The following is a 22522-nucleotide window of genomic DNA, read 5'->3' as shown; positions in this document are numbered from 1 at the left end:
AATATGAAGGCAAGGAATTATCATTGTTTATGGCTAATACTGGAACATTAAACTTGGCTTTACTGAGCTGCACTCTCCTGCACTCCTGATTCTTCTATCATTCTGGCCATTCATTCTCAGTCTGTTTTGTGGGGCCCTCCACTGCCTCGCACCCCCTAAATGTGAGACTCCCTCAAGTTCAGTCCGGCTCCGTTCTGGGTCCCTTTCTATTCCACTTCCTGGGAGAACTCATTCACTCCCACAGCTTCAACTACCACCTCTACGCTGGTGATTCCCAAATCCACTTCTCTGCAGTCTCATATTTCCTCCTATCTTCAGGATAGCTCTACCTAACTGTTCTGCAGACACCTCAAATTTAACAGGTCCAAGCCAGAACTCCTCATCTTCCCCCGGTTTCCCACCATTCATTCCATTCAATCGTATTTATTGAGCGCTTACTGTGTGCCCAGCACTGTACTAAGCGCTTGGAAAGTACAATTCGGCAACAGGTAGAGACAATCCCTACCCACCGCTGTGGACAGCACTCTCATCCTCGCTTTCTCACAAGCCTGTAACCTTGGCCTTAACCTGGACTCATCTCTCTCACTCAACCCACATACACATAAAATGGGTCTCCAAAGCACCACTGCTACCAAGTCCATGTCTCCCCACTCAAGAACCTTCAGTGATTTTCCATCCACCTCCACATCAAAGAGAAACTCCTTATCATTGGCTTTAAAGCACTCAATCACCTTGCCCATTCCTATCTTACCTTGCTAATTTCCCACAATAACCCGCTCACAAACTTCACTCCTCTAAATCCAACACGCTCAGTGTAATAATAATTGTGGTATTTAAGTGCTTACTATGAGCTAGGCAGTGTACTAAGTGCTGGGGTGGATACAAGCAAATCGGGTTGAACACAGTCCTTATGCCTCTAGATCGTAAGCCCACTGTGGACAGGGCTTGTCTCTGTAAGTGAACTGTACTTTCCAAGAGCTTAGTATAATGCTCTGCAAACAGTAAGCGCTCAATAAGTACGACTGAATGTCACGTGGGGCTCACAGTCTCAATCCCCATTTCACAGATGTGGTAATGGAGGCAAAGGGAAGTGACGTGTCCAGGTCACACAGTGACAAGTGGTGGAACCGGAATTAGAACCCACAACCTTCTGATTCCTAGGCCCAAGCTCTATCCACTACGCCATGCTCCTCCTCAGGATACTTCGATGTTCAATGCTTCTCCATGTAACTCAATCTCCTCTACCTCACCCCCACTTTGTCCACGTCCTCCCCCTTCAGGTATGACAGACTACCGCTCTCCCTACCTTCAGATTCCTTATTAAAAACACATCTCCAAGAGGAGATTACACCCTCATTTCCCCTATTCTCTCTCCCTTCTGTGTCACCCTTGCACTTGGATTTGTACCCTTTAAACACTTGAAATTCACGCCAACCTCACCCCTACAGCACTTACGGACATATCCGCAATTCATTTTAATGTCGGCCTTCCCCTCTAGATTGTGAGCTCCTTGTGGGCAGGGAACATGTCTAGGAACTCTGTTGTATTGCTCTCTCCCAAGCGCTTAGCATAGTGCTCTGCACACAGGCAGCGATCAAGGAATACCACTGATTGACTTACACAAAATAGCTTAGATAGGTATACAGACAACTTTTCAGTTTGTCCTTTCAGCCAAAGGCTAAAGCATTTCTTAGATTAACATCTAATCTAATCTAATCATTTCTTAGATTAACATCTAATCTAATCTAATTTCTTAGATTAACATCCCTTCTAGACTGTGAGCCCACTGTTCGGTAGGGACCGTCTCTATATGTTGCCAACTTGTACTTCCCAAGCGCCTAGTACAGTGCTCTGCACACAGTAAGCGCTCAATAAATACGATTGAATGAAGGAATGAATGAACATTAGGAAATTACAACTTTGGCCACCAACAGGTTAAAGCATTTGGTAAATGGCACTCTGTTTTATTAATACCACAAGATCCGATTCAGATTGACTGTTTGCTATCAAATAACAAAGACTTAAACCATCCTCATTCCACAAAAGAGGTTTTGTAATGCTCAATGAGCATTTGTGTGAGGAAAAAACATGATGCTTAATAGCTGTTGAGGTTTGAAGCAGAATGAGATTTCAACTAAAATACTCCATCCATAGCAGAGAAATGGTACGCTGGACTGAAAGGTGTTAAAATTCTGCTGTAATTCAGGATTAATATCTTCGGTATGGTTAACAGTCCCCAGAGCCCCCACAGCCCCTTGGATAAATTCAAACAACGGTGCTACCGACCACAACTCCGCGCACTCATTAAGCTACACTCTGGGCTTCTGTTCTGTCCGCTGCTGATGTCAGTGTCCACCCCACCCCTGCCTGGGGCTCCTTCCCCTCTTCAAATACCACACACCACAACTCTGTCCCCATCTTCAAAATTCTCCCTACCTCCATGAGGCCTTTTCTGATGACCTTCCAATCCCTCCACTTCGTCTTCCGCCAACATTGCCACGTCAGGGGATACGATAGGGGGGCTCGGGAGTCAGAAGGACCTGAGTTGTAATCCCAGCTCTGCCTCTCGTCTGCTGTGTGACCTTGAGCAAGTCACTTTGCTTCTCTGTGCCTCAGTTCCCTCATCTGTAAATTGTAAATTATATGTTGCCGCTTTGTACTTCCCAAGCGCTTATTACAGTGCTCTGTGCGCTCAATAAATACAATTGAACAAATGACCTGTCCACGTGTTTTGTTTTGATGTCTGTCTCCTCCTCCTACACTGTGAGCCCGTTGTTGGGTAGGGACCGTCTCTATATGTTGCCAACTTGTACTTTCCAAGTGCTTAGTACACTGCTCTGCACACAGAAAGCGCTCAATAAATACGGTTGAATGAATGAATGAATAAAAAAGACTGAGCCCCATGTAGCACCTGATTTATTTGTATCTACCTCAGCAGTTACTAGAGTGCCTGACACATCATCATCATCATCAATCGTATTTATTGAGCGCTTACTATGTGCAGAGCACTGTACTAAGCGCTTGGGAAGTACAAACTGGCAACATATAGAGACAGTCCCTACCCAACAGTGGGCTCACAGTCGAAAAGGGGAAGACAGAGAACAAAACCAAACATACTAACAAAATAAAGTAAATAGAATAGATATGACACAGAGTAAGCACTTCACAAATACCACTAATAAACCACCTCAGCACTTGGGTCCTCATGTTTATATCTTTTTTCAGTTCTCTATATTTGTAATTTAGCTTAGTATCTACCTCCCCGTTCAACTGGAAGGTCACTGAGGGCAAGGATTAGGCCTGCTCATTTCATCGCACTCTCAAGTGATCAGTACAGTTCTCTGCCCACAGAAAGTTCTTAATAAATACTTTTGCCCGAATGAGGCTAAGGAACGACTGAACTGTCAAAAAAAAAGAGTGAAAGGCCTTAAACAGGCTTTGGAAGCTTTCTCCATTTTACCCCACCTTCCTGAATTTGATCTAGTGTGACAGAAACCATGTATTTTTCCACTGTTTTGGAAACATCTTCCCCCTAACCGTCTATCCAGCACTGAAAAACCAGTTGAGAGACAGCCTGCAGGAACACAGGGACTCTGTTGTCGGAGGTGCGCCTGCACTGAGAATCAAAACAACTGAATCACTAGAATTTGAAAAGCTGTAGAATTTGCCCTCCCAGACTACAAAGACTTGTCTCTGAGTCTTCCATGTGTTCCTCTCTGCACTTCGGTAACTTTCCATTTAGAGATTTCCAGGCGCCTGTGGCCTGAGAAGTGGCCCAGTGACAGGAAAACGGGTCTGGGGGTTCGGAGGACCTGGGTTCTAATCCCAGCTCTGCCACTTGACTGCTACGCAACTTTGGGAACGTTACTTCACTTCTCTGGGCCTCAATGACCTCATCTGTAAAATGGGGATTATGACGATGAGCCCCAACGCGAGCCACAGACCATGTCCAACCTGACTGGCTTGGATAATAATAATAATGATGGCATTTATTCATTCATTCAATCGTATTTATTGAGCACTTACTGTGTGCAGAGCACTGTACTAAGCACTTGGGATGTACAAGCTGGCAACATATAGAGACGGTCCCTACCCAACAGCGGGCTCACAGTCTAGAAGCATTTATTAAGCGCTTACTATGTGCCAAGCACTGTTCTAGGCACTGGAGAGGTTACAAGGTGATCAGGTTGTCCCACAGGGGGCTCACAGTCTTAATCCCCATTTTACAGATGAGGTAACTGAGGCCCAGAGAAGTGAAGTGACTTGCCCGAAGTCACACAGCTGACAAGTGGTGGGGCTGGGATTTGAACCCACGACCTCTGACTCCAAAGCCCGGGCTCTTTCCACTGAGCCACGCTGGATCCACCCAGCGCTTAGTGTACAGTGCCTGGCACACAGTAAGTGCTTAACAAATAATCAATCAATCAATCAATCAATCGTATTTATTGAGCGCTTACTATGTGCAGAGCACTGTACTAAGCGCTTGGGAAGTACAAATTGAAAATGTTAAAAAATCTGTAAATAGATTTCCGCACATCTGTGGTTTGTGCATAAACGTATGCCCATTCTTGTAAGTCATGTCTACAGCCACAAAATTAAAATTCTTTGATGGCCAGTACTGTGACTTATACTGTATTTCCTTTGGGCACCCCATGAGATCATGACAGTAGTCTTACTGGAAAAGGAAAACTCAACTTCCAATAGCAACATAAACAGTCTGAAAGACTACCTGCCACATCATCACCGAGCCCGAGCTAAGGCAGAGCTCATTCGTGACTTGGTCTGGTTGCTACCCACTTTTGGAAAAAAGGAACAGACACCTCAAAGCTCCTCCCGACCTGAGCAAATAGGGGGGACAAAAGACCTCTAACAAGACATTTGGATCAAGTTAGAAAACGAGCACACCCGGAGGCATTCGCTTTCTACTTTGACCAGAGGAAAAATACTACTAATAATATTAATATTATTAATAATGGCAGTAATAACAACAACAAAAGGGGGATTTCACCCCCATTTCTCAGATGAGGAAACTGAGGCCCCAAAAGTGCAGTCACTTGCCGAGCCAGGATTAGAACCCAGGTCCCAAATCCCAGACCAGGCTCTTCCCCAGACAACCTCCCTCGTTTCTACAGAGCATACAGACCAGCCTGGCACCCTGAGTTTGAGAGAACAACTACAGTCCCTGAGTTTGAGGCCTTTTTTATGGCATTTATTAATAATAATAATAATAATAATAATGGCATTTGTTAAGCGCTTACTATGTGCAAAGCACTGTTCTAAGCGCTGGGGGATACAAGGCGATCAGGTTGTCCCACGTGGGGCTCACAGTCAATCCCCATTTTACAGATGAGGTAACTGAGGCTCAGAGAAGTTAAGTGACTTGCCCAAGGTCACACAGCAGACGTGGCGGAGCCGGGATTCGAACCTCTGGCTCCAAAGCCCGTGCTCTTACCACTGAGCCACGCTGCTTATTATGCACTTACCATGTGCAAAGCACTGTTGTAAGTGCTGGAGAGGTTACAGGGTGATCAGGTTGTCCCACGGGGGGCTCAAAGTCTTCATCCCCATTTTACAGATGAGGTAACTGAGGCACAGAGAAGTTAAGCGGCTTGCCCAAAGTCACACAGCTGACAATTGGCAGAGCTGGGATTTGAACCCATGACCTCTGACTCCCAAGCCCGTGCTCTTTCCACCGAGCCAAGCTGCTTCAGGCCTTGGGAATAGGGGTAGATGGGTTGGGGGTGGGGAGGAGGATGTGGGGAAGGAAATCTTGAAAACAGTGACAAACTCTCCGAACACCTAACCATTAGCTAGAAGGACCCAGGATGGGTTACCGGTCTGTCTTGACAGCCACACACAAGGATACACAATTGTACACACTTGTACCCAAGGATACAATTCCACTGTCAGTGGCAGCATCTTGGAAAATGAACGACAGTGTTCTATGCTTCCTTTGCGACTCTCTTCACATCCCAGTGTGGTTAGCATTTGATGGACCTGAGCAAATATGCCCAAGCATAAAAATACTGTCAGAAATGACTAATGTAAAAAAAAAATCCAACCGCGGCCTGTTTTCTACATATTCCCACCAGCTCTTCGGAAGACGAAACTTCGAATCCCAAACAGGGAAGCTGTCTTAGCATTTTCCTCTAGAGCCCACAAAGGCATCCTCTAAGTCAGATCACCTAAAAAATCTTGGACACTGTCAACTTGGGCAATAAAACCATAAAAAGGACCAGATGCTATTGCTTTGTTTTGGATTTTTTTTTTTTACTGTTTCAACTGTATTTCCAAAAAGAGCAATTACTACATTTTCCAAACAGTCATTTCTAATAAATGCAACCACGGAAAGCCGCACTTTTGCTTCAAGTACAATTTTAGGAGGGGCCACGTTAAACCTACGGAGGGCATGGCTCATTTCCCTTTTCACAGCTGGAACGCCCTGCCCTCTCTGCTTCAAATCTGTCGGACCACAAATCTGGCCATTTTCAAATCCCCTCTGAAAACCCCCTCCTCCTCCAGGAGGTTTTCCCGGTACATTTTTCTGCTCTCTGGATCATTACATCCCTACTGTCATTTCAGCATGTTTGACTCCACTACTTCTTATTGAACTTGTACACACCTTAGGACACACTATTCTACTTGTAAATTGTAAGCTCCTTGAGGGCAGTGATAAAGTCTACTACTGTACCCTGCCAAGTGCTCAGCATGGTGCACTGTGCAGAGGAAACATTCGATAAATACTATTAATGATTTTAATTCTGCCTACGCAACTAGACTCTATAGCTCTCTGTGGAGAGTAATCATATCCTCTCCACAAAGACCACAACCTCCATAGAGAAGCAGCGTGGCTCAGTGGAAAGGGCCTGGGCTTTGGAGTCAGAGGTCATGGGTTCAAATCCCGGCTCCACCACTTGTCAGCTGTGTGACTTTGGGCAAGTCACTTCACCTCTCTGGGCCTCACTTACCTCATCTGTCAAGACATCTCCGTCTGGTTGTCTGCCCACCATCTAAACCTCAGTGTGTCCAAGACTGAACTCCTTATCTTCCCTCCCTGCCCTCTCCTTGACTTTCCCATCACTGTTGATGGCACTACCATCCTTCCCGTCTCACAAGCCCACAACCTTGGTGTCATCCTCGAGTCTGCTCTCTTGTTCACCCCTCACATCCAGTCCGTCACCAAAACCTGCTGGTCTCACATCCACAACATCGCCAAGATCTGCCCTTTCCTCTCCATCCAAGGAGGAGGAAGACATGAGCAGGAGGAGACATGAGCCTGAAGGGAGGGAGAGACAGCAGGGGTAGAGGTGTAGATTTGGGTGTCATCAGAGTAGAGATGATAGTTGAGAGTAGCAGCGTGGCTCAGTGGAAATAGCCTGGGCTTGGGAGTCAGAAGTCATGGGTTCTAATCCTGGCTCTGCCACATGTCTGCTGTGTGACCTTGGGCAAGTCACTTAACTTCTCTGTGCCTCAGTTACCTCATCTGTAAAATGGGATTAAGACTGTGAGCCCCACGTGGGACAACCCAATCACCTTGTATCCCCCCTCCAGCGCTTAGAACAGTGCTTTGCACATAGTAAGCACTTAACAAATGCCATCATTATTATTATTATTATTATTAGTTGAAGCTGTGGGAGCGAATGAGTTCACCAAGGGAGTGAGTGTAGATAAAGAACAGAAGGGGACCAAGAACTGAACCTTGACGAACCCCTACAGTAAGGGGATGGGAGGGGGAGGAGAAGCCCGCAAAGGAGACTGAGAATGAATGGCCAGAGAGATAAGAGGAGATCCAGGAGAGGACAGAGTCTGTGAAGCCAAGGTCAGATAGCATGTTGAGAAGAAGGGGGTGGTCCACAGTGTCGAAGGCAGCTGAGAGGTCGAGGAAGATTAGGATAGAGCAGGAGCCTTTGGATTTGGCAAGCAGGAGGTCACTGGTGACCTTTGAGAGGGCAGTTTCGGTGGATGGAAGCCAGATTTTACTACTTTAACATTTGCTACCTGTACGCTGGGTTTCCTGGGGGAAATCAAGGTTAGCCAAAAGAACTATTAATCAATGGTACCGAATGCTTACTGCGTGCAGAGCACTTTATTACGCACTTGGGAGAATATGACAGGGTTGTAGACCCATTCCCCACCCATTCATTCATTCATTCAATCAATCACATTTATTGAGAACTTACTGTGTGCAGAGCACTGTTCTAAGCGCTTGGGAAGTACAAGTCAGCACCATATAGAGACGGTCCCTACTGGGCTTACAGTCTAGAGGAACTACACTCCCTTGCTTCGCTACGGGTTGGAGACGACTCGACGGCGTAAGACATGAGACTGTGAGCCCCCCGTGGGACAGAGACTGTGTCCAACCCGACTTGCTTGTATTCACCCTGGCGCTTAGTACAGTGCCTGGCATATAGTAATTAACAAATACCATAATTATTATTACTACTGTTACTTTCCTTCCAGTTTTCCCTAGTAGTAGTAGTAATATTGGCTGAGCAGCCACTGAGTACGATTCACTGTACTGTACTAAACACTGAACAAAGAAGTGACAGGTTCTCTATGATGTGCTTGGTGGAGTGGATAGAGGCCGGGCCAGGGAATCAGGTGGTCATGGGTTCTAACCCCTGCTCTTCCACCTGTCTGCTGTGTGGCAAGTCACTTTGCTTCTGTGTGCCTCAGCTACCTCACCTGTAAAATGGGGATTGAGACAGCTATATGAGACAGGGACCATGTCCGATCGGACGGCCATACCATCCTGAACGTGCCTAATCTCATCTGATCTTGGAAACTAAGCAGGGTCGGGCCTGGTTGGTCCTCGGATGGGAGACCGCCCGGGAATAGGGTGCTGTATGCTTTATATTAATACCTGTTCACTTATTTTGATGTCTGTCTCCCCGCTTCTAGACTGTAAGCCCTGTGTGGGCAGGACTTGTCTCTCTTTATTGCTGAATTGTACTTCCCATGAGCTTAGTACAGTGCTCTGCACACAGTAAGCACTCAATAAATACGACTGAATGAATTTGCTTGTATCCACCCCAGTGCTTAGAACAGTGCCCGGCACACAGTAAGTGCTTAACAAACACCACAATTATTATTATCTTTTAATGGCATTTATTAAGCGCTTACTATGTGCAAAGCACTGTTCTAAGCACTGGGGAGGTTACAAGGTGATCAGGTTGTCCCACGGGGGGGCTCACAGTCTTAAACCCATTTTACAGATGAGGGAACTGAGGCACAGAGAAGTTAAGTGAGTTGCCCAAAGTCACACAGCTGACAAGTGGTGGAGCCGGAAATGGAACCCATGACCTCTGACTCCAAAGCCCGGGCTCTTTCCACTGAGCCATGCTGCTTCTCACTAATAATTATCCTATTAATATTATATTAATATAATTGTTATTATTATTATTACTATTACACTGTAAGAGCGCCTTTGCGAGAAAATGGTCCGGATTGTGTAAGACGCCTTGGTGTGCTTTATTCTGCCATCACAGAATGTGTTCCCTCCAGTGCCGGCCACTTAGCAGGACTTGCTGTTGGCTCCGAGTGGCCCCAGTGTGCAGGGGCACAGTGCAAGCTCAACCTGAACCACAACAGGAAACCCAAGTGCTTGTTCTGCTGCTAGCAGGTTCATTCACTCATTCAATCGTATTTATTGAGCGCTTACTGTGTGCACAGCACTGTGCTAAGCGCTTGGGAACTACAAGCAGATGATCCTTCTCCTCCCACTCCCTTTGATCCAGACATCAATCATTCAATCAATGGTATTTACTGAGCACTTATGTGTAGAACACAGACCCGAGCACTTGGGAGAGTACGATAGAGCAGAATTAGCAGACCCATTCCCTGCCCATAACGAGCTTTCAGTCTAGAGGGGGAGGCAGACGTGAATGTTGATATGAAGACGTAACTTACGATCTACATTATATCATTTGAAGTTACGTACGTGAGTGCTATGGGGTTGGGGCAGATAACAAATGTCCAAAGGTCACAGATCGAAGTGCACAGATGAAACAGAAGGGAGGGTGAGCTGGGGTAAAGAGGGTTTCATCGGGAAAGGCCTCCTGGAGGAGATCATCAATCGTATTTATTGAGCAGAGCACTGTACTAAGCGCTTTGAGGAGATGTGACCTTAAATAATGCTTTGAAGGTGGGGAGGGGGTGGTTGGGTGTATACAGAGGGGGAGGGAGTCCCAGGCTAGGGGAAGGATGTGGCAATGGGGTTAATGATGGGATAGACAAGATCGGGGCCCGGTGAGCAAGCTGGAGCTAGAGGAGTGGAGTGTGCAGGCTGGGCTGGAGGAGATCAGTGAGGTGAGGTAAGATAAAGAAGCAGCGTGACTCAGTGGAAAGAACCCGGGCTTTGGAGTCAGAGGTCATGGGTTCAAATCCTGGATCCAACACTCATCAGCTGTGTGACTTTGGGCAAGTCACTTAACTTCTCTGTGCCTCAGTTCCCTCATCTGTAAAATGGGGTTAAAGACTGTGAGCCGCCCACGGGGCAACCTAATCACCTTGTAACCTTCCCAGCGCTTAGAACAGTGCTTTGCACATAGTAAGCGCTTACTAAATGCCATCATTATTCTTACTATTATTATGGGGTGAGCTGATAGAGTGCTTTACAGCCGATGGCTAAGAATTTCTGTTGGATGCGGAGGTGAATGGGCAGTCGCTGGAGATTCTTGAAGAGTGCGGAGAGACGGGAGGCCAGGTCGGTGAGAAGGCAGGTGTAGCAATCAAAGCGGGATAGGGTAAATGCTTGGATTTACATGGTAGTGGTTTGGATGGAGAGGAATGGGCGGATTTTAGCAAGGTTGTGAAGGCAGAAGTGACAGGACTCGGCAGACAACGTGTGGGTGGAACCAGCGAGAGTTGAGGACAATGCCGAGGTTACGGGCTTGTGAGATAGGGAGGATAGTGGTGGTGCTTACAGTGATGGGAAAGACGGGAGGACAGGGTTTGGGTGGGAAGATGAGGAGTTCAGTTATGGACATGTTTAATTTGAGGTGTTGGCAGAAATATCCTGAAGGCAGGAGGAGATGTGTGATTGCAGAGAAGGGGAGAGGTCAGGGCTGGCAATGGAGATTTGGGAATCATCTGCACATTCATTCATTCATTCATTTGTTCAATCATATTTATTGAGCGCTCACTGTGTGTAGAGCACTGTACTAGCACTTGGAAAGTACAATACAGCAAATAAAGAGAGACAGTCCCTGCCCACAATGGGCTCACAGTCGGGGGAGGGGGGGGGGGTCGGAGGACGACAGACATCAATAAAAGTAAACAGGCATCAATACACAAGTACTGTGGGGTGGGGAGGGGGGAAAGAGTAAAGGGAGCGAGTCAGGGTGACGCAGAAGGGAGCTGAAGAAAAGCAGAGCATAGTCCGGGAAGGCCTGGGTCAGAAGCATAAGTGGAGGGGGTAGAATTGACTCCACCTTGGAATCTTTCATCAAACAATCTATGGTATTTATTGAGCGCTCACTGTATGCAGAGCACTGGACTAAGCGCTCGGGAGAGTACAATGGAGTTGGTAGACACGTTCCCTGCCCGCAGAGGAGTAGTTCTGTGTTGGCGCCTTGACCGGAGACAGCAGTGCCCCTCGGTTGCGTTAACAGCCCCTCTGCCGCCCACCCCACCGAGGGCAATCAGGACATCAGAAAAAGGGCTCGGGGGCCCTGGTCAGGGTGGATGACATCTCGCCACCCAAAGCATCATCTTCAAAAATCAAGGAGACCCCTGTGTCCAGTTCATACGGTCTATGGTGGGGTTTGCAGAATGCCTCTCACGATGACAACTGCCACTGTTTCCTTAAAACCACTGACCTCAAATGCAGGGATAAAAGAAACGGTGTAGAAGTAAAATCTTAATAGCTTTTAATTGCAAGTACTTTTGTGATTACTACCAAGAATAGGAATAATAATGGTTAATGGAATAATGGAATAATACTAGGTGCCGAGCACAGTTCTAAGCACTGGGTTAGATACAAGTTAATCAGGCTGGACGCAGTTCCTGTCCCACATGGGGCTCTCGCAGTCTAAGTAGGTGGAAGTAGGATTGACTCCACATTCTACCGACAAGGTAACTGAGGCCCAGAGCAGTGACGTGACTTGCCCAAGGTCACACAGCAGACACATGGCAGAACGGGGATTGGAGCTCAAGTCCTCTGATTCTCAGGCCCATGCTCTATCCACTAGGGCACACTGCTTCCAAGTATTTATTATCAATCATATTTATTGAGCGCTTACTGTGTGCAGAGCACTGTACTAAGCGATTGGGAAGTACAAGTTGGCAACATGTAGAGACAGTCCCTACCCAACAGTCGGCTCACAGTCTAAAAGGGGGAGACAGAGAACAAAACCAAACATACTAACAAAATAAAATAAAATAAATAGATATGTACAAGTAAAATAGAGTAATAAATATGTACAAACATATATACATATATACAGGTGCTGTGGGGAAGGGAAGGAGGTAAGATGGGGGGATGGAGGGGGGACGAGGGGGAGAGGAAGGAAGGGGCTCAGTCTGGGAAGGCCTCCTGGAGGAGGTGAGCTCTCAGTAGGGCCTTTATTAGTAAGTTCTTACTCCAGAAAGTTAAAGTACAATTAGTTTTTCCATAACGAGGGGGTTGTGCTCCTAAAGAACCTGGCCTTCACGGAAACCGGCACTGTGGCACTCACACCCTGCAGGACTCTTGCTTGTGTGCACAAAATTGGTTCTTCTGACCCAGCCCCACATTCCAACCAAACAGATGTGTCCTGTCGGAGGAACGTTCCCCTAGTTTCCCAACAGCATTCCCTCCAAAGAGCAAAATGAAAACAAGCACTATGACAGATCTGCCTCTTTGCTTTTTTTTCATGTTGGATGAGCTCAATATTATTATGGATTGATTAAGTTAGGATTCAAAGATTGCAAAACCTTTCTTTTGGTTGACATAAAACACACACAAAAAAACGAATTCAATTCGCCACACCAACTTTTTAATGCTGTCAAAGGTTTACACCCACTGAGAATAAAAGAAAGAAAATAAAATGTCCTTTTTACCAGAACCTTTTGGAAACTTTTTCAAAATGGCCTAAAACCACTCAGAACTGAACAAACCCAATGGGGCTTCGTAAATACAATAAGACGGAAATCAAGACAAATCGAAACAAAAGCCCCTTTCAAAGTGCAGTACTTCAAATTCTACTCAAAAATGAGCTGCATCCAATGAATCAATAGTACTTACTGAGCGTTTAATGTTTACAGAGCACTGTACCAAACGCATGGGAGGGTACAACTAAGTTGATAGACATGCTCCTTGCTCAAAGCATTGAACTATCAATTAAACAATCACATTTATTGAGCACCTACTATGTGCAGAGCACTGTACCAAGCGCCTGGGAGAGTGCAACCAAGTTGGTAGACACGCTCCTCACCCAAAGCATCGAACTCTCAAACACTCAAACAATTGTATTTATTGAGCGCTTACTATGGGCACAGCATGGTACTAAGTGCCTGAACAATGGCATTTATTAAGTGCTTACTATGTGCAAAGCACTGTTCTAAGCGCTGGGGAGGTTACAAGGTGATCAGGTTGTCCCATGGGGGGCTCACAGTCTTAATCCCCATTTTACAGGTGAGGTAACTGAGGCACTGAGAAGTTAAGTGACTTGCCCAAAGTCGCACAGCTGACAATTGGCAGAGCCAGGATTTGAACCCATGACCTCTGACTCCAAAACCCATGCTCTTTCCACTGAGCCACGCTGCTTCTCCGTAGTTGGCAGACGTGTTCCCTGCCCACAACAAATTTACATCAGTGTTTACTATGGCCATCTAAAATACCAGGGTTAAAAAAAAAAAAAAGAATTAATGCAATGACGACTACTTAGTGTGTACATTCTAATGTTCCAAAGAGCTACTAGGTAGCATCAAAGTTCCAGAGCAAGGTTGGCTCTGGGAGGAATATAAGTTTTCCTCAATCAATGGGCTAAAGATGAAGTTTTGCTTTCCCAGCTGTGAACTGCGAGAGGCAGATGCGAGGAAGAGGCGCCCAGCCCCTCTGTGGTAACCCACACCGCCCGCCCGGACAGTCTGGGGGTCCATCCAAGTCCCCCGGCCGTATCCCCAGCACCGACAGCTTGGGGTCCAAGCCTACCAATCAATCAATCAATCAATCGTATTTATTGAGCGCTTACTGTGTGCAGAGCACTGTACTAAGCACTTGGGAAGTACAAGTTGGCAACATATAGAAACGGTCCCTACCCAACAGTGGGCTCACAGTCTAGAAGGGGGAGACAGACAACAAAACCAAATATATTAACAAAATAAAATAAATAGAATAGATATGTACAAGTAAAATAGAGTAATAAATATGCACAAACATATATACATATATACAGGTGCTGTGGGGAAGGGAAGGAGGTAAGACGGCGGGGATGGAGAGGGGGACGAGGGGGAGAGGAAAGAGGGGGCTCAGTCTGGGAAGGCCTCCTGGAGGAGGTGAGCTCTCCGTAGGGCTCTCAGCATGGCCTAGTGGATAGAGCCCGGGACTGGGAGTCAGAGGTCTTGGGTTTTAATCCCAGCTCCACCACTTGTCTGCTGTGTGGCCTTGGGCAAGTTACTTCACTTCTCTGGGCCTCAGTTCCCTCTTCTGTAAAATGGGGATTGAGGCTGTGAGGCCCAGGGGGAACAGGGACTGGGTCCAACCCGATTTGCTGCATCTACCCCAGCGCTTAGTACAGTGCCTGGCACGTACTCAGCGCTTAACAAATACCATCATTCTTATTATTATTACCGGGCCTGGGGCAGGTGAGAAAAGGTCTGCAGTGCCTTGGTTATATGAACTCAATGAACCGCCCTCAGACTGGGTCACCGACGGCTCGAGGGGGAAAACTTTGCGGGTCTGCCAGTCTTTCCAACCTGACCTCTGCAACCGGACTCCTGGGGCCCAGTTGATAATAATTAATAATAATAACAATGGTATTTGTTAAGGTGCTTACTTTGTACCAGGCACTGTACTAAGCGCTAGGGTGGATCCAAGCTAATCAGGTTGGACACAGTCCCTGTCCCACATGGGGGCTCACCGTCTCAAACCCCATTTTAAGAGAAGCAGCGTGGCTCAGTGGAAAGAGCGCAGGCTTGGAAGTCAGAGTTCATGGGTTCTAATCCCGACTCTGCCACTTGTCAGCTGTGTGACTTTGGGCAAGTCACTTAACTTCTCTGCGCCACAGTTACCTCATCTGTTAAATGGGGATTAAGACTGTGAGCCCCACTTGGGACAACCTGATCACCTTGTACCCCGCCCCCCGCCCCGCGCTTAGAACAGTGCTTCGTACATAGTAAGCACTTAACAAATGCCATCATCATCTTCATTGTATAGGCGAGGTCACTGAGGCCCAGAGAAGTGAGGTGACTTGCCCAAGGTCACACCGCAGACAAGTGGTGGAGGCGGAATTAAAACTTTCTGGCTCCAAGGTCTGGGCTCTCGCCACTATGCCATAACCACTTGGAGAAGCAGCGTGGCCTAATAGAAAGAGCCCGGGCTTGGGAGTCAGAGGACATGGGTTCTAATCCCGACTCCGCCACTTGTCTGCTGGGTGACCCTGGGCAGGTCCCGTCACTTCTCTGTGCCTCAGTTCCCTCATCTGTCAAATGGGGATTGAGGTTGTGAGCCCACTGTTGGGTAGGGACCGTCTCTATTTGTTGCCGAATTGTACTTCTCAAGCACTTAGTCCAGTGCTCTGCACACAGTAAGCGCTCAATAAATACCACTAAATGAATGTGGGACAGAGACTGTGTCAAACCTGATTAGCCTGTAACCTTTTAGACTGTGAGCCCACTGTTGGGTAGGGACTGTCTCTAAATGTTGCAAATTTGTACTTCCCAAGCGCTTAGTACAGTGCTCTGCACACAGTAAGCGCTCAATAAATACGATTGATTGATTAGCTTGTATTTACCCCAGTGCTTAGAAGGATGTTTGTCACCTAAAAAGTACTTAACCAATATCATCATTATTATTATGACGCCATGCCGCTTCTCTTGAGGCCACATTAGAGCCAAGGTATTCATTTATTCATTCAAGCGCATTTACTGAGCGCTTACTGCGTGCAGGGCAAGTGCTTGGGCGAGTCCAATATGGCAATAAAGGGCGACAATCCCCGGAAGCAGCGTGGCTTAGTGGAAAGAGCCCGGGCTTGGGAGTCAGAGGTCATGGGTTCGAATCCCGGCTCTGTCATTTGTCAGCTGTGTGACCTTGGGCAAGCCACTGGACTTCTCTGTGCCTCAGTTACCTCATGTGGAAAATGGGGATTAAGACTGTGAGCCCCGAGTGGGACAACCTGATCACCTTGTATCCCCCCCAGCGCTTAGAACAGTGCTTTGCACATAGTAAGCGCTTAACAAATACCACCATTATTATCATTTCATTCATTCAATCGTATTTATTGAGCGCTTACTGTGTGCACAGCCCTGTACTGAGCGCTTAGGAAGTACAAGTTGGTAACATATAGAGACGGTCCCTACCCAACGGTGGGTTCACTTCTCTGGGCCTCAGTTGCCTCATGTGTAAAATGGGGATGAAGACTCTCCCCCAGCGCTTAGAACAGTGCTTGGCACATAATAACAACAACTTTGGTATTTGTGAAGCACTTACTATGTGCCAAGCACTGTTCTAAGCGCTGGGGACGTTACAAGGTGATGAGGCTGTCCCATGGGGGCTCACATAATAATTTTGGTATTTGTGAAGCACTTACTATGTGCCAAGCACTGTTCTAAGCGCTGGGGAGGTTACAAGGTGATGAGGTTGTCCCATGGGGGGCTCACATAATAATAATAATAACTTTGGTATTTGTGAAGCATTTACTACGTGCCAAACACTGTTCTAAGCGCTGGGGAGGTTACAAGGTGATGAGGTTGTCCCATGGGGGGCTCACATAATAATAATAATAACTTTGGTATTTGTGAAGCATTGACTACGTGCCAAGCACTGTTCTAAGCGCTGGGGAGGTTACAAGGTGATGAGGTTGTCCCATGGGGGCTCACATAATAATTTTGGTAGTTGTGAAGCAATTCCTAAGCGCAAAGCACCGTTCTAAGCGCTGGGGAGGTTACAAGGTGATGAGGTTGTCCCATTGGGGACAAACATAATAATAATTTTGGTATTTGTGAAGCACTTACTACGTGCAAAGCACTGTTCTAAGCGCTGGGGAGGTTACAAGGTGATGACGTTGTCCCGTAGGGGGCTCACACAATAACAATAATTTTGGTATTTGTGAAGCACTTACTAGGTGCCAAGCACTGTTCTAAGCGCTGGGGAGGTTACAAGGTGATGAGGTGGTCCCATAGGGGGCTCACAATCTTCATCCCCATTTTCCAGATGAGGGAACTGAGGCCCAGAGAAGTGAAGTGACTTGCCCAAAGTCACACGGCGGGACTTGAACCCCTGACCTCTGACTCCAAAGCCATTGCTCCTTCCACCGAGCCACGCTGCTAATAAACCCCGCCATTATTTATTGTTGTTATTATTATCACGGCAATTCTTCTTGTTACCTCTTTGACGGGCGGGAACTTCTTCTTGCAGTCGAGGGACAAGGCCCTCAGGTCGCTCTGCATGTTGTCGAGCAGCTTCTTCACGGCCTCGGGGCTGCTGGTGCCGGACATGGTCCCGGACGGACGGGGACGGGGGACAAGGGGCGGGGGGCGGGGGACAAGGAGGGCCAAGGAGGGCGGACGTCGGGGCCCGTCAGCCGGACGGACCCGTCACCACAGACGACGACGACGACGACGACGCGGCCGCCGCCGCCATTAGCGGGCTCCCCCACAATGCCGCGCGCCGCGGACACGTCAGCGCCACTTCCGGGAGCCGCGGGCGGGAGGGCGGGGCCGCGAGCGCGGAGGGGCGGGGTCAGAGAGAAGGGGCGGGGCCGGAGCGCGAAGGGGGCGGGGCCAGTGAGAAGGGGCGGGGCCGGGACGACGGGGGCGTGGTCAGGGTGACGGGGGCGTGGTCAGGGCGAATGGGGGCGGGACCCTGGTGGTGGGCGGGGCCTCGGGCGCCAAGCGGGCGGGGCCAGGGCGAAGGGGGCGGCCCAGGGTGGTGGGCGGGGCCTCGGGCACAGAAGGGGCGGGGCCAGGATACGTGGGGCGGGGCCAGGGTTGTGGGCGGGGCATCGAGCGCAAAGCGGGTGGGCCACAGGGCGAAGGGGGCGGGGCCAGGGAGAATGGGGCGCCCCCTGGAGGTGGGCGGGGCCTCGGGCGCCAAGCGGGAGGGGGACAGGGCGAAGGGGGGCTCCCCCTGGAGGTGGGCGGGGCCTCGGGCGCCAAGCGGGCGGAGCCAGGGCGAAGGGGGCAGAGCCGGGGCGAAAGGGGGCGCCCCCTGGTGGTGGGCGGGGCCTCAAGCGCAAAAGGGGCGGGGGATAGGGTGAAGGGGGCAGAGCCGGGGCAAATGGGGCGGGGATAGGGCGAATGGGGGGCGCCCCCTGGTGGTGGTGGGCGGGGCCTCAGGAGCAACGGGGGTGGGGCCAGGGCTAATGGGGCGGGGCCTCGGGCGCAAAGCGGTTGGGGGACAGGGCGAAGGGGGCGGGGCCGGGGAGAAGGGGGGCACCCCCTGGTAGTGGGCGGGGCCGGGGCGAAGGGTGCGCCCCCTGGTAGTGGGCGGGGCCGGGGCGAAGGGGGCGCCCCTGGTAGTGGGCGGGGCCTCGGGCTCAAAGCGGCGGGGGACAGGGTGAAGGGGACAGAGCCGGGGCGAATAGGGCGCCCCCTGGAGGTGGGCGGGGCCTCGGGCGCAAAGGGGGCGGGGCTAGGGCAAGCGGGACGGGGCCGGGGCGAATGGGGGGCGCCCCCTGGTGGTTGGTGGGGCCTCGGGCAAAACGGGGGCGGGGCGGAGCGGAGCCAGGGGGCGGAGCCGGAGGCTGGGGCGGGGCTCAGGCGCAAAGGGAGCGGGGCCAGGGCGAAGGGGCGGGCCCGGGTGGTGGGCGGGGCCTCGGGCGCCAAGAGGGCGGGGGACGGGACGAAGGGGGCGGGGCCGGGGCGAATGGGGGGGGCGCCCCCTGGAGGTGGGCGGGGCCGCCGGGGCAAAGGGGGCGGGGCCAGGGTGGTGGGCGGGGCCTCGGGTGCGAAGGGGCGGGGACAGGGCGAATGGGGGGCGCCCCCTGGGGGTGGGAGGGGCCTCAGGCGCCAAGCGGGCGGGGACAGGGCGAATGGGGGGCGCCCCCTGGGGGTGGGGGGGGCCTCAGGCGCCAAGCGGGCGGGGAACAGGACGAAGCGGGCAGAGCCGGGGCGAATGGGGGCGCCCCCTGGTGGTCGGCGGGGCCTCAGGCGCAAAGCGGGCGGGGGACAGGGCGGAGGGGCGGGGCCGTGGGGAATGGGGGGCGCCCCCTGGTGGTGGGCGGGGCTTCGGACGCAAAAGGGGCGGGGCCAGAGGGTGGGGCGGGGCTCAGGCGAAAAGGAGGGGCGGAGCCGAGCCAGGGCAGGGGGGCATTCATTCATTCATTCAATCATTCAATCATTCATTCAATCGTATTTACTGAGCGCTTACTGTGTGCAGAGCACTGGACTAAGCGCTTGGGAAGTACAAGTTGACAACATCTAGAGACGGTCCCTACCCAACAGTGGGCTCACAGTCTAGAAGGGGGAGACAGAAAACAAAACCAAACATATTAACAAAAGAAAATAAATAGACTAAATATGTACAAGTAAAACAAATATATAGAGTAGTGAGTCATCATCAACATAAATCGTATTTATTGAGCGCTTACTGTGTGCAGAGCACTGGACTAAGCGCTTGGGCAGTCCAAGTTGGCAACATCTAGAGACGGTCCCTACCCAACAGCGGGCTCACAGTCTAGAAGGGGGAGACAGACAACAAAACAGAACATACTAACGAAATAAAATAAATAGAATAAATGTGTACAAGTAAAATAAATTCATCAATAAATATGTACAAACATATCTACATATATGTACAGGTGCTGTGGGGAGGGGAAGGTGGAGGGAATGGGGAGGGGGAGGAGGGGAAGAGGAAGGAGGGGGCTCAGTCCGGGAAGGCCTCCTGGAGGAGGTGAGCTCTCAGTAGGGCTTTGAAGGGAGGAAGAGAGCTAGCTTGGTGGATGTGTGATGGGACCGCACCTCTGGGCCCAAGAGCTCATTTCCACACCATTCGCATAAACTCGTATAAACGGTGTCAAGGCAGCAGCCTCTTTTAACCTCTTTCCCCCTTAGGAGGTTGACAATCAATCAATCAATCAATCAATCGTATTTATTGAGCTCTTACTGTGTGCAGAGCACTGTACTAAGCGCTTGGGAAGTACAAGTTGGCAACATATAGAGACAGTCCCTACCCAACAGTGGGCTAACAGTCTAGAAGGGATAATAATAATGATGGCATTTATTAAGCGCTTACTATGTGCAAAAGCACTGTTCTAAGCACTGGGGAGGTTACAAGGAGATCAGGTTATCCCACGGGGGGCTCACAATCTTAATCCCCACTTTACAGATGAGGAAACTGAGGCCTAGAGAAGTTAAGTGACTTGCCCAAAGTCACACTACTGACAATGGGCAGAGTCGGGATTCGAACCCATGACCCTGACTCCAAAGCCCGTGCTCTTTCCACTGAGCCACGCTGCTTCTAGATTTCCTTGCCTTTTTTTCTCCCCACCCCCCATCTGAAGACTTTGATGTCTGAGTCCCCCACTGGAGCATCCCCTCCTTATGTCCTTTGTATTCCCAAGTACCCAAGACAGATGCGGTGCATTGCACTGGAGGGGCTCCGCCTGGGTATCCATTCAATCATCATTCAATCGTATTTATTGAGCGCTTACTGTGTGCAGAGCACTGGACTACGCGCTTGGGAAGTACAAGTTGGCATCATATAGAGACGGTCCCTACCCAACAACAGGCTCACAGTCTAGAAGGGGGAGACAGACAACAAAACAAAACATGTAGACAGGTGTCAAAGTCGTCAGAACAAATAGAATTAAAGCTATATGCACATCATTAACAAAATAAATAAACCGGGTACAGTAGAAGCACATCACACTCAGTCAGTCCATCCATCAGTCAATCGTATTTATTGAGCACTTACTGGGTGCAGAGCACTAGACTAAGCGCTTTGGAAAGTGCAATACAACAATAGAGCAGACACATTTAGTACAGTGCTAAGCGCTTAGTACAGTGCTAAGCGCTTAGTACAGTGCTCTGCACACAGTAAGCGCTCAATAAATACGATTGATTGATTCATTCATTCATTCAGTCATGCTTATTGAGCATTTACTATGTGCAAAGCACTGTACTAAGTGCTTGGGATATATGTTTGTACATATTTATTACTCTATTTATTTATTTTACTTGTACATATCTATTCTATTTATTTTATTTTGTTAGCATGTTTGGTTTTGTTCTCTGTCTCCCCCCTTTTAGACTGTGAGCCCACTGTTGGGTAGGGACTGTCTCCGTATGTTGCCAATTTGTACTTCCCAAGCGCTTAGTACAGTGCTCTGCACATAGTAAGCGCTCAATAAATACGATTGATGATGATGATGACAATATAACATCACTTTCCCTGTCAACAACAAGCTTACAGTCTATTTGTTAAGTGCTTACTATGTGCCAGGCACTGTTCTAAGTGCTGGGGTAGAAGCCCCACTTTTCCTCATCTCCCACTCCCTTCTGTGACCCCCTGACTTGCTCCTTTTTTTCTCTTGCTCCTTTTCCCCCCCCCGCCCACCAGCCCCACAGCACTTTTGTATATATCTGTTATTTTATTTATTCGTATTGATGTCTGTCTCCCCCACTCTAGACTGTGAACCCACTGTGGGCAGGGAATGTCACTGTTTATCGTTGCAGCGTGGCTTAGTGGAAAGAGCCCAGGCTTGGGAGTCAGAGGTCGTAGGTTCAAATCACAGCTCTGCCACTTATCAGCTGTGTGACCTCGGGCAAGTCACTTAACGTCTCTGTGCCTCAGTTCCCTCATCTGTAAAATAGGGATTAAGACTGTGAGCCCCACGTGGGACAACCTGATTACCTTGTATCTACCCCAGTGCTTAGAACAGTGCTTGGCACATAGTAAGCGCTTAACAGATGCCATCGCTATTATTATCATTATAATACTTTCCCAAGCACTTAGTACAGTGCCCTGCACACAGTAAGCACTTAATAAATATGACTGACTGAATGAATGAATACAAGCAAATCAGGTTACTGCCCACAATGAGCTTACAGTCTAGGGGGGGAGACGGACATTAATAGAAATAAATAAATTCATTCAATCGCATTTATTGAGCGCTTAATGTGTGCAGAGCACTGTACTAAGCGCTTGGGAAGTACAAATTGGCAACATATAGAGACGGTCCCTACCCAACAGCGGGCTCCCAGTCTAGAAGGGGGAGACAGACAACAAAACAAAACATATTAACAAAATAAAATAAATAGAACAGTAAATATGTACAGGTAAAATAGAGTAATAAATAATAATAATAATAAATAATAGAGTAAATAATCCTACTAATACAACCTCTCATTAGGCAGGACATGGGTGAGGGGTCAGCAGTGA

The 22522-nt window shown here is 49.1% G+C and overlaps 1 protein-coding gene and 1 pseudogene across 2 annotated transcripts in view; one reads left to right on the top strand and one right to left on the bottom strand.

Annotated features, from left to right (window-relative positions):
* MON2 (MON2 homolog, regulator of endosome-to-Golgi trafficking) overlaps nucleotides 1-17637 on the bottom strand; it is a 182700-nt gene extending 165063 nt beyond the window's left edge. For both annotated transcript variants that reach the window (XM_038761242.1, XM_038761249.1), the window contains exon 1: nucleotides 17527-17637. In XM_038761242.1, the coding sequence (XP_038617170.1) occupies nucleotides 17527-17637 (111 nt within the window). The remainder of the gene's footprint in view (nucleotides 1-17526) is intronic.
* On the top strand, nucleotides 8735-8851 carry LOC119924827 (annotated as a pseudogene).
* Nucleotides 17638-22522: the final 4885 nt, after the last annotated feature.

The sequence above is a fragment of the Tachyglossus aculeatus genome, chromosome 2, assembly GCF_015852505.1.
Source record: "Tachyglossus aculeatus isolate mTacAcu1 chromosome 2, mTacAcu1.pri, whole genome shotgun sequence".
In the NCBI taxonomy this organism is placed as follows: Eukaryota; Metazoa; Chordata; class Mammalia; order Monotremata; family Tachyglossidae; genus Tachyglossus; species Tachyglossus aculeatus.
Note: the sequence above shows the minus strand (reverse complement) of the source record. Positions and strands in the feature narration are given on the sequence as shown.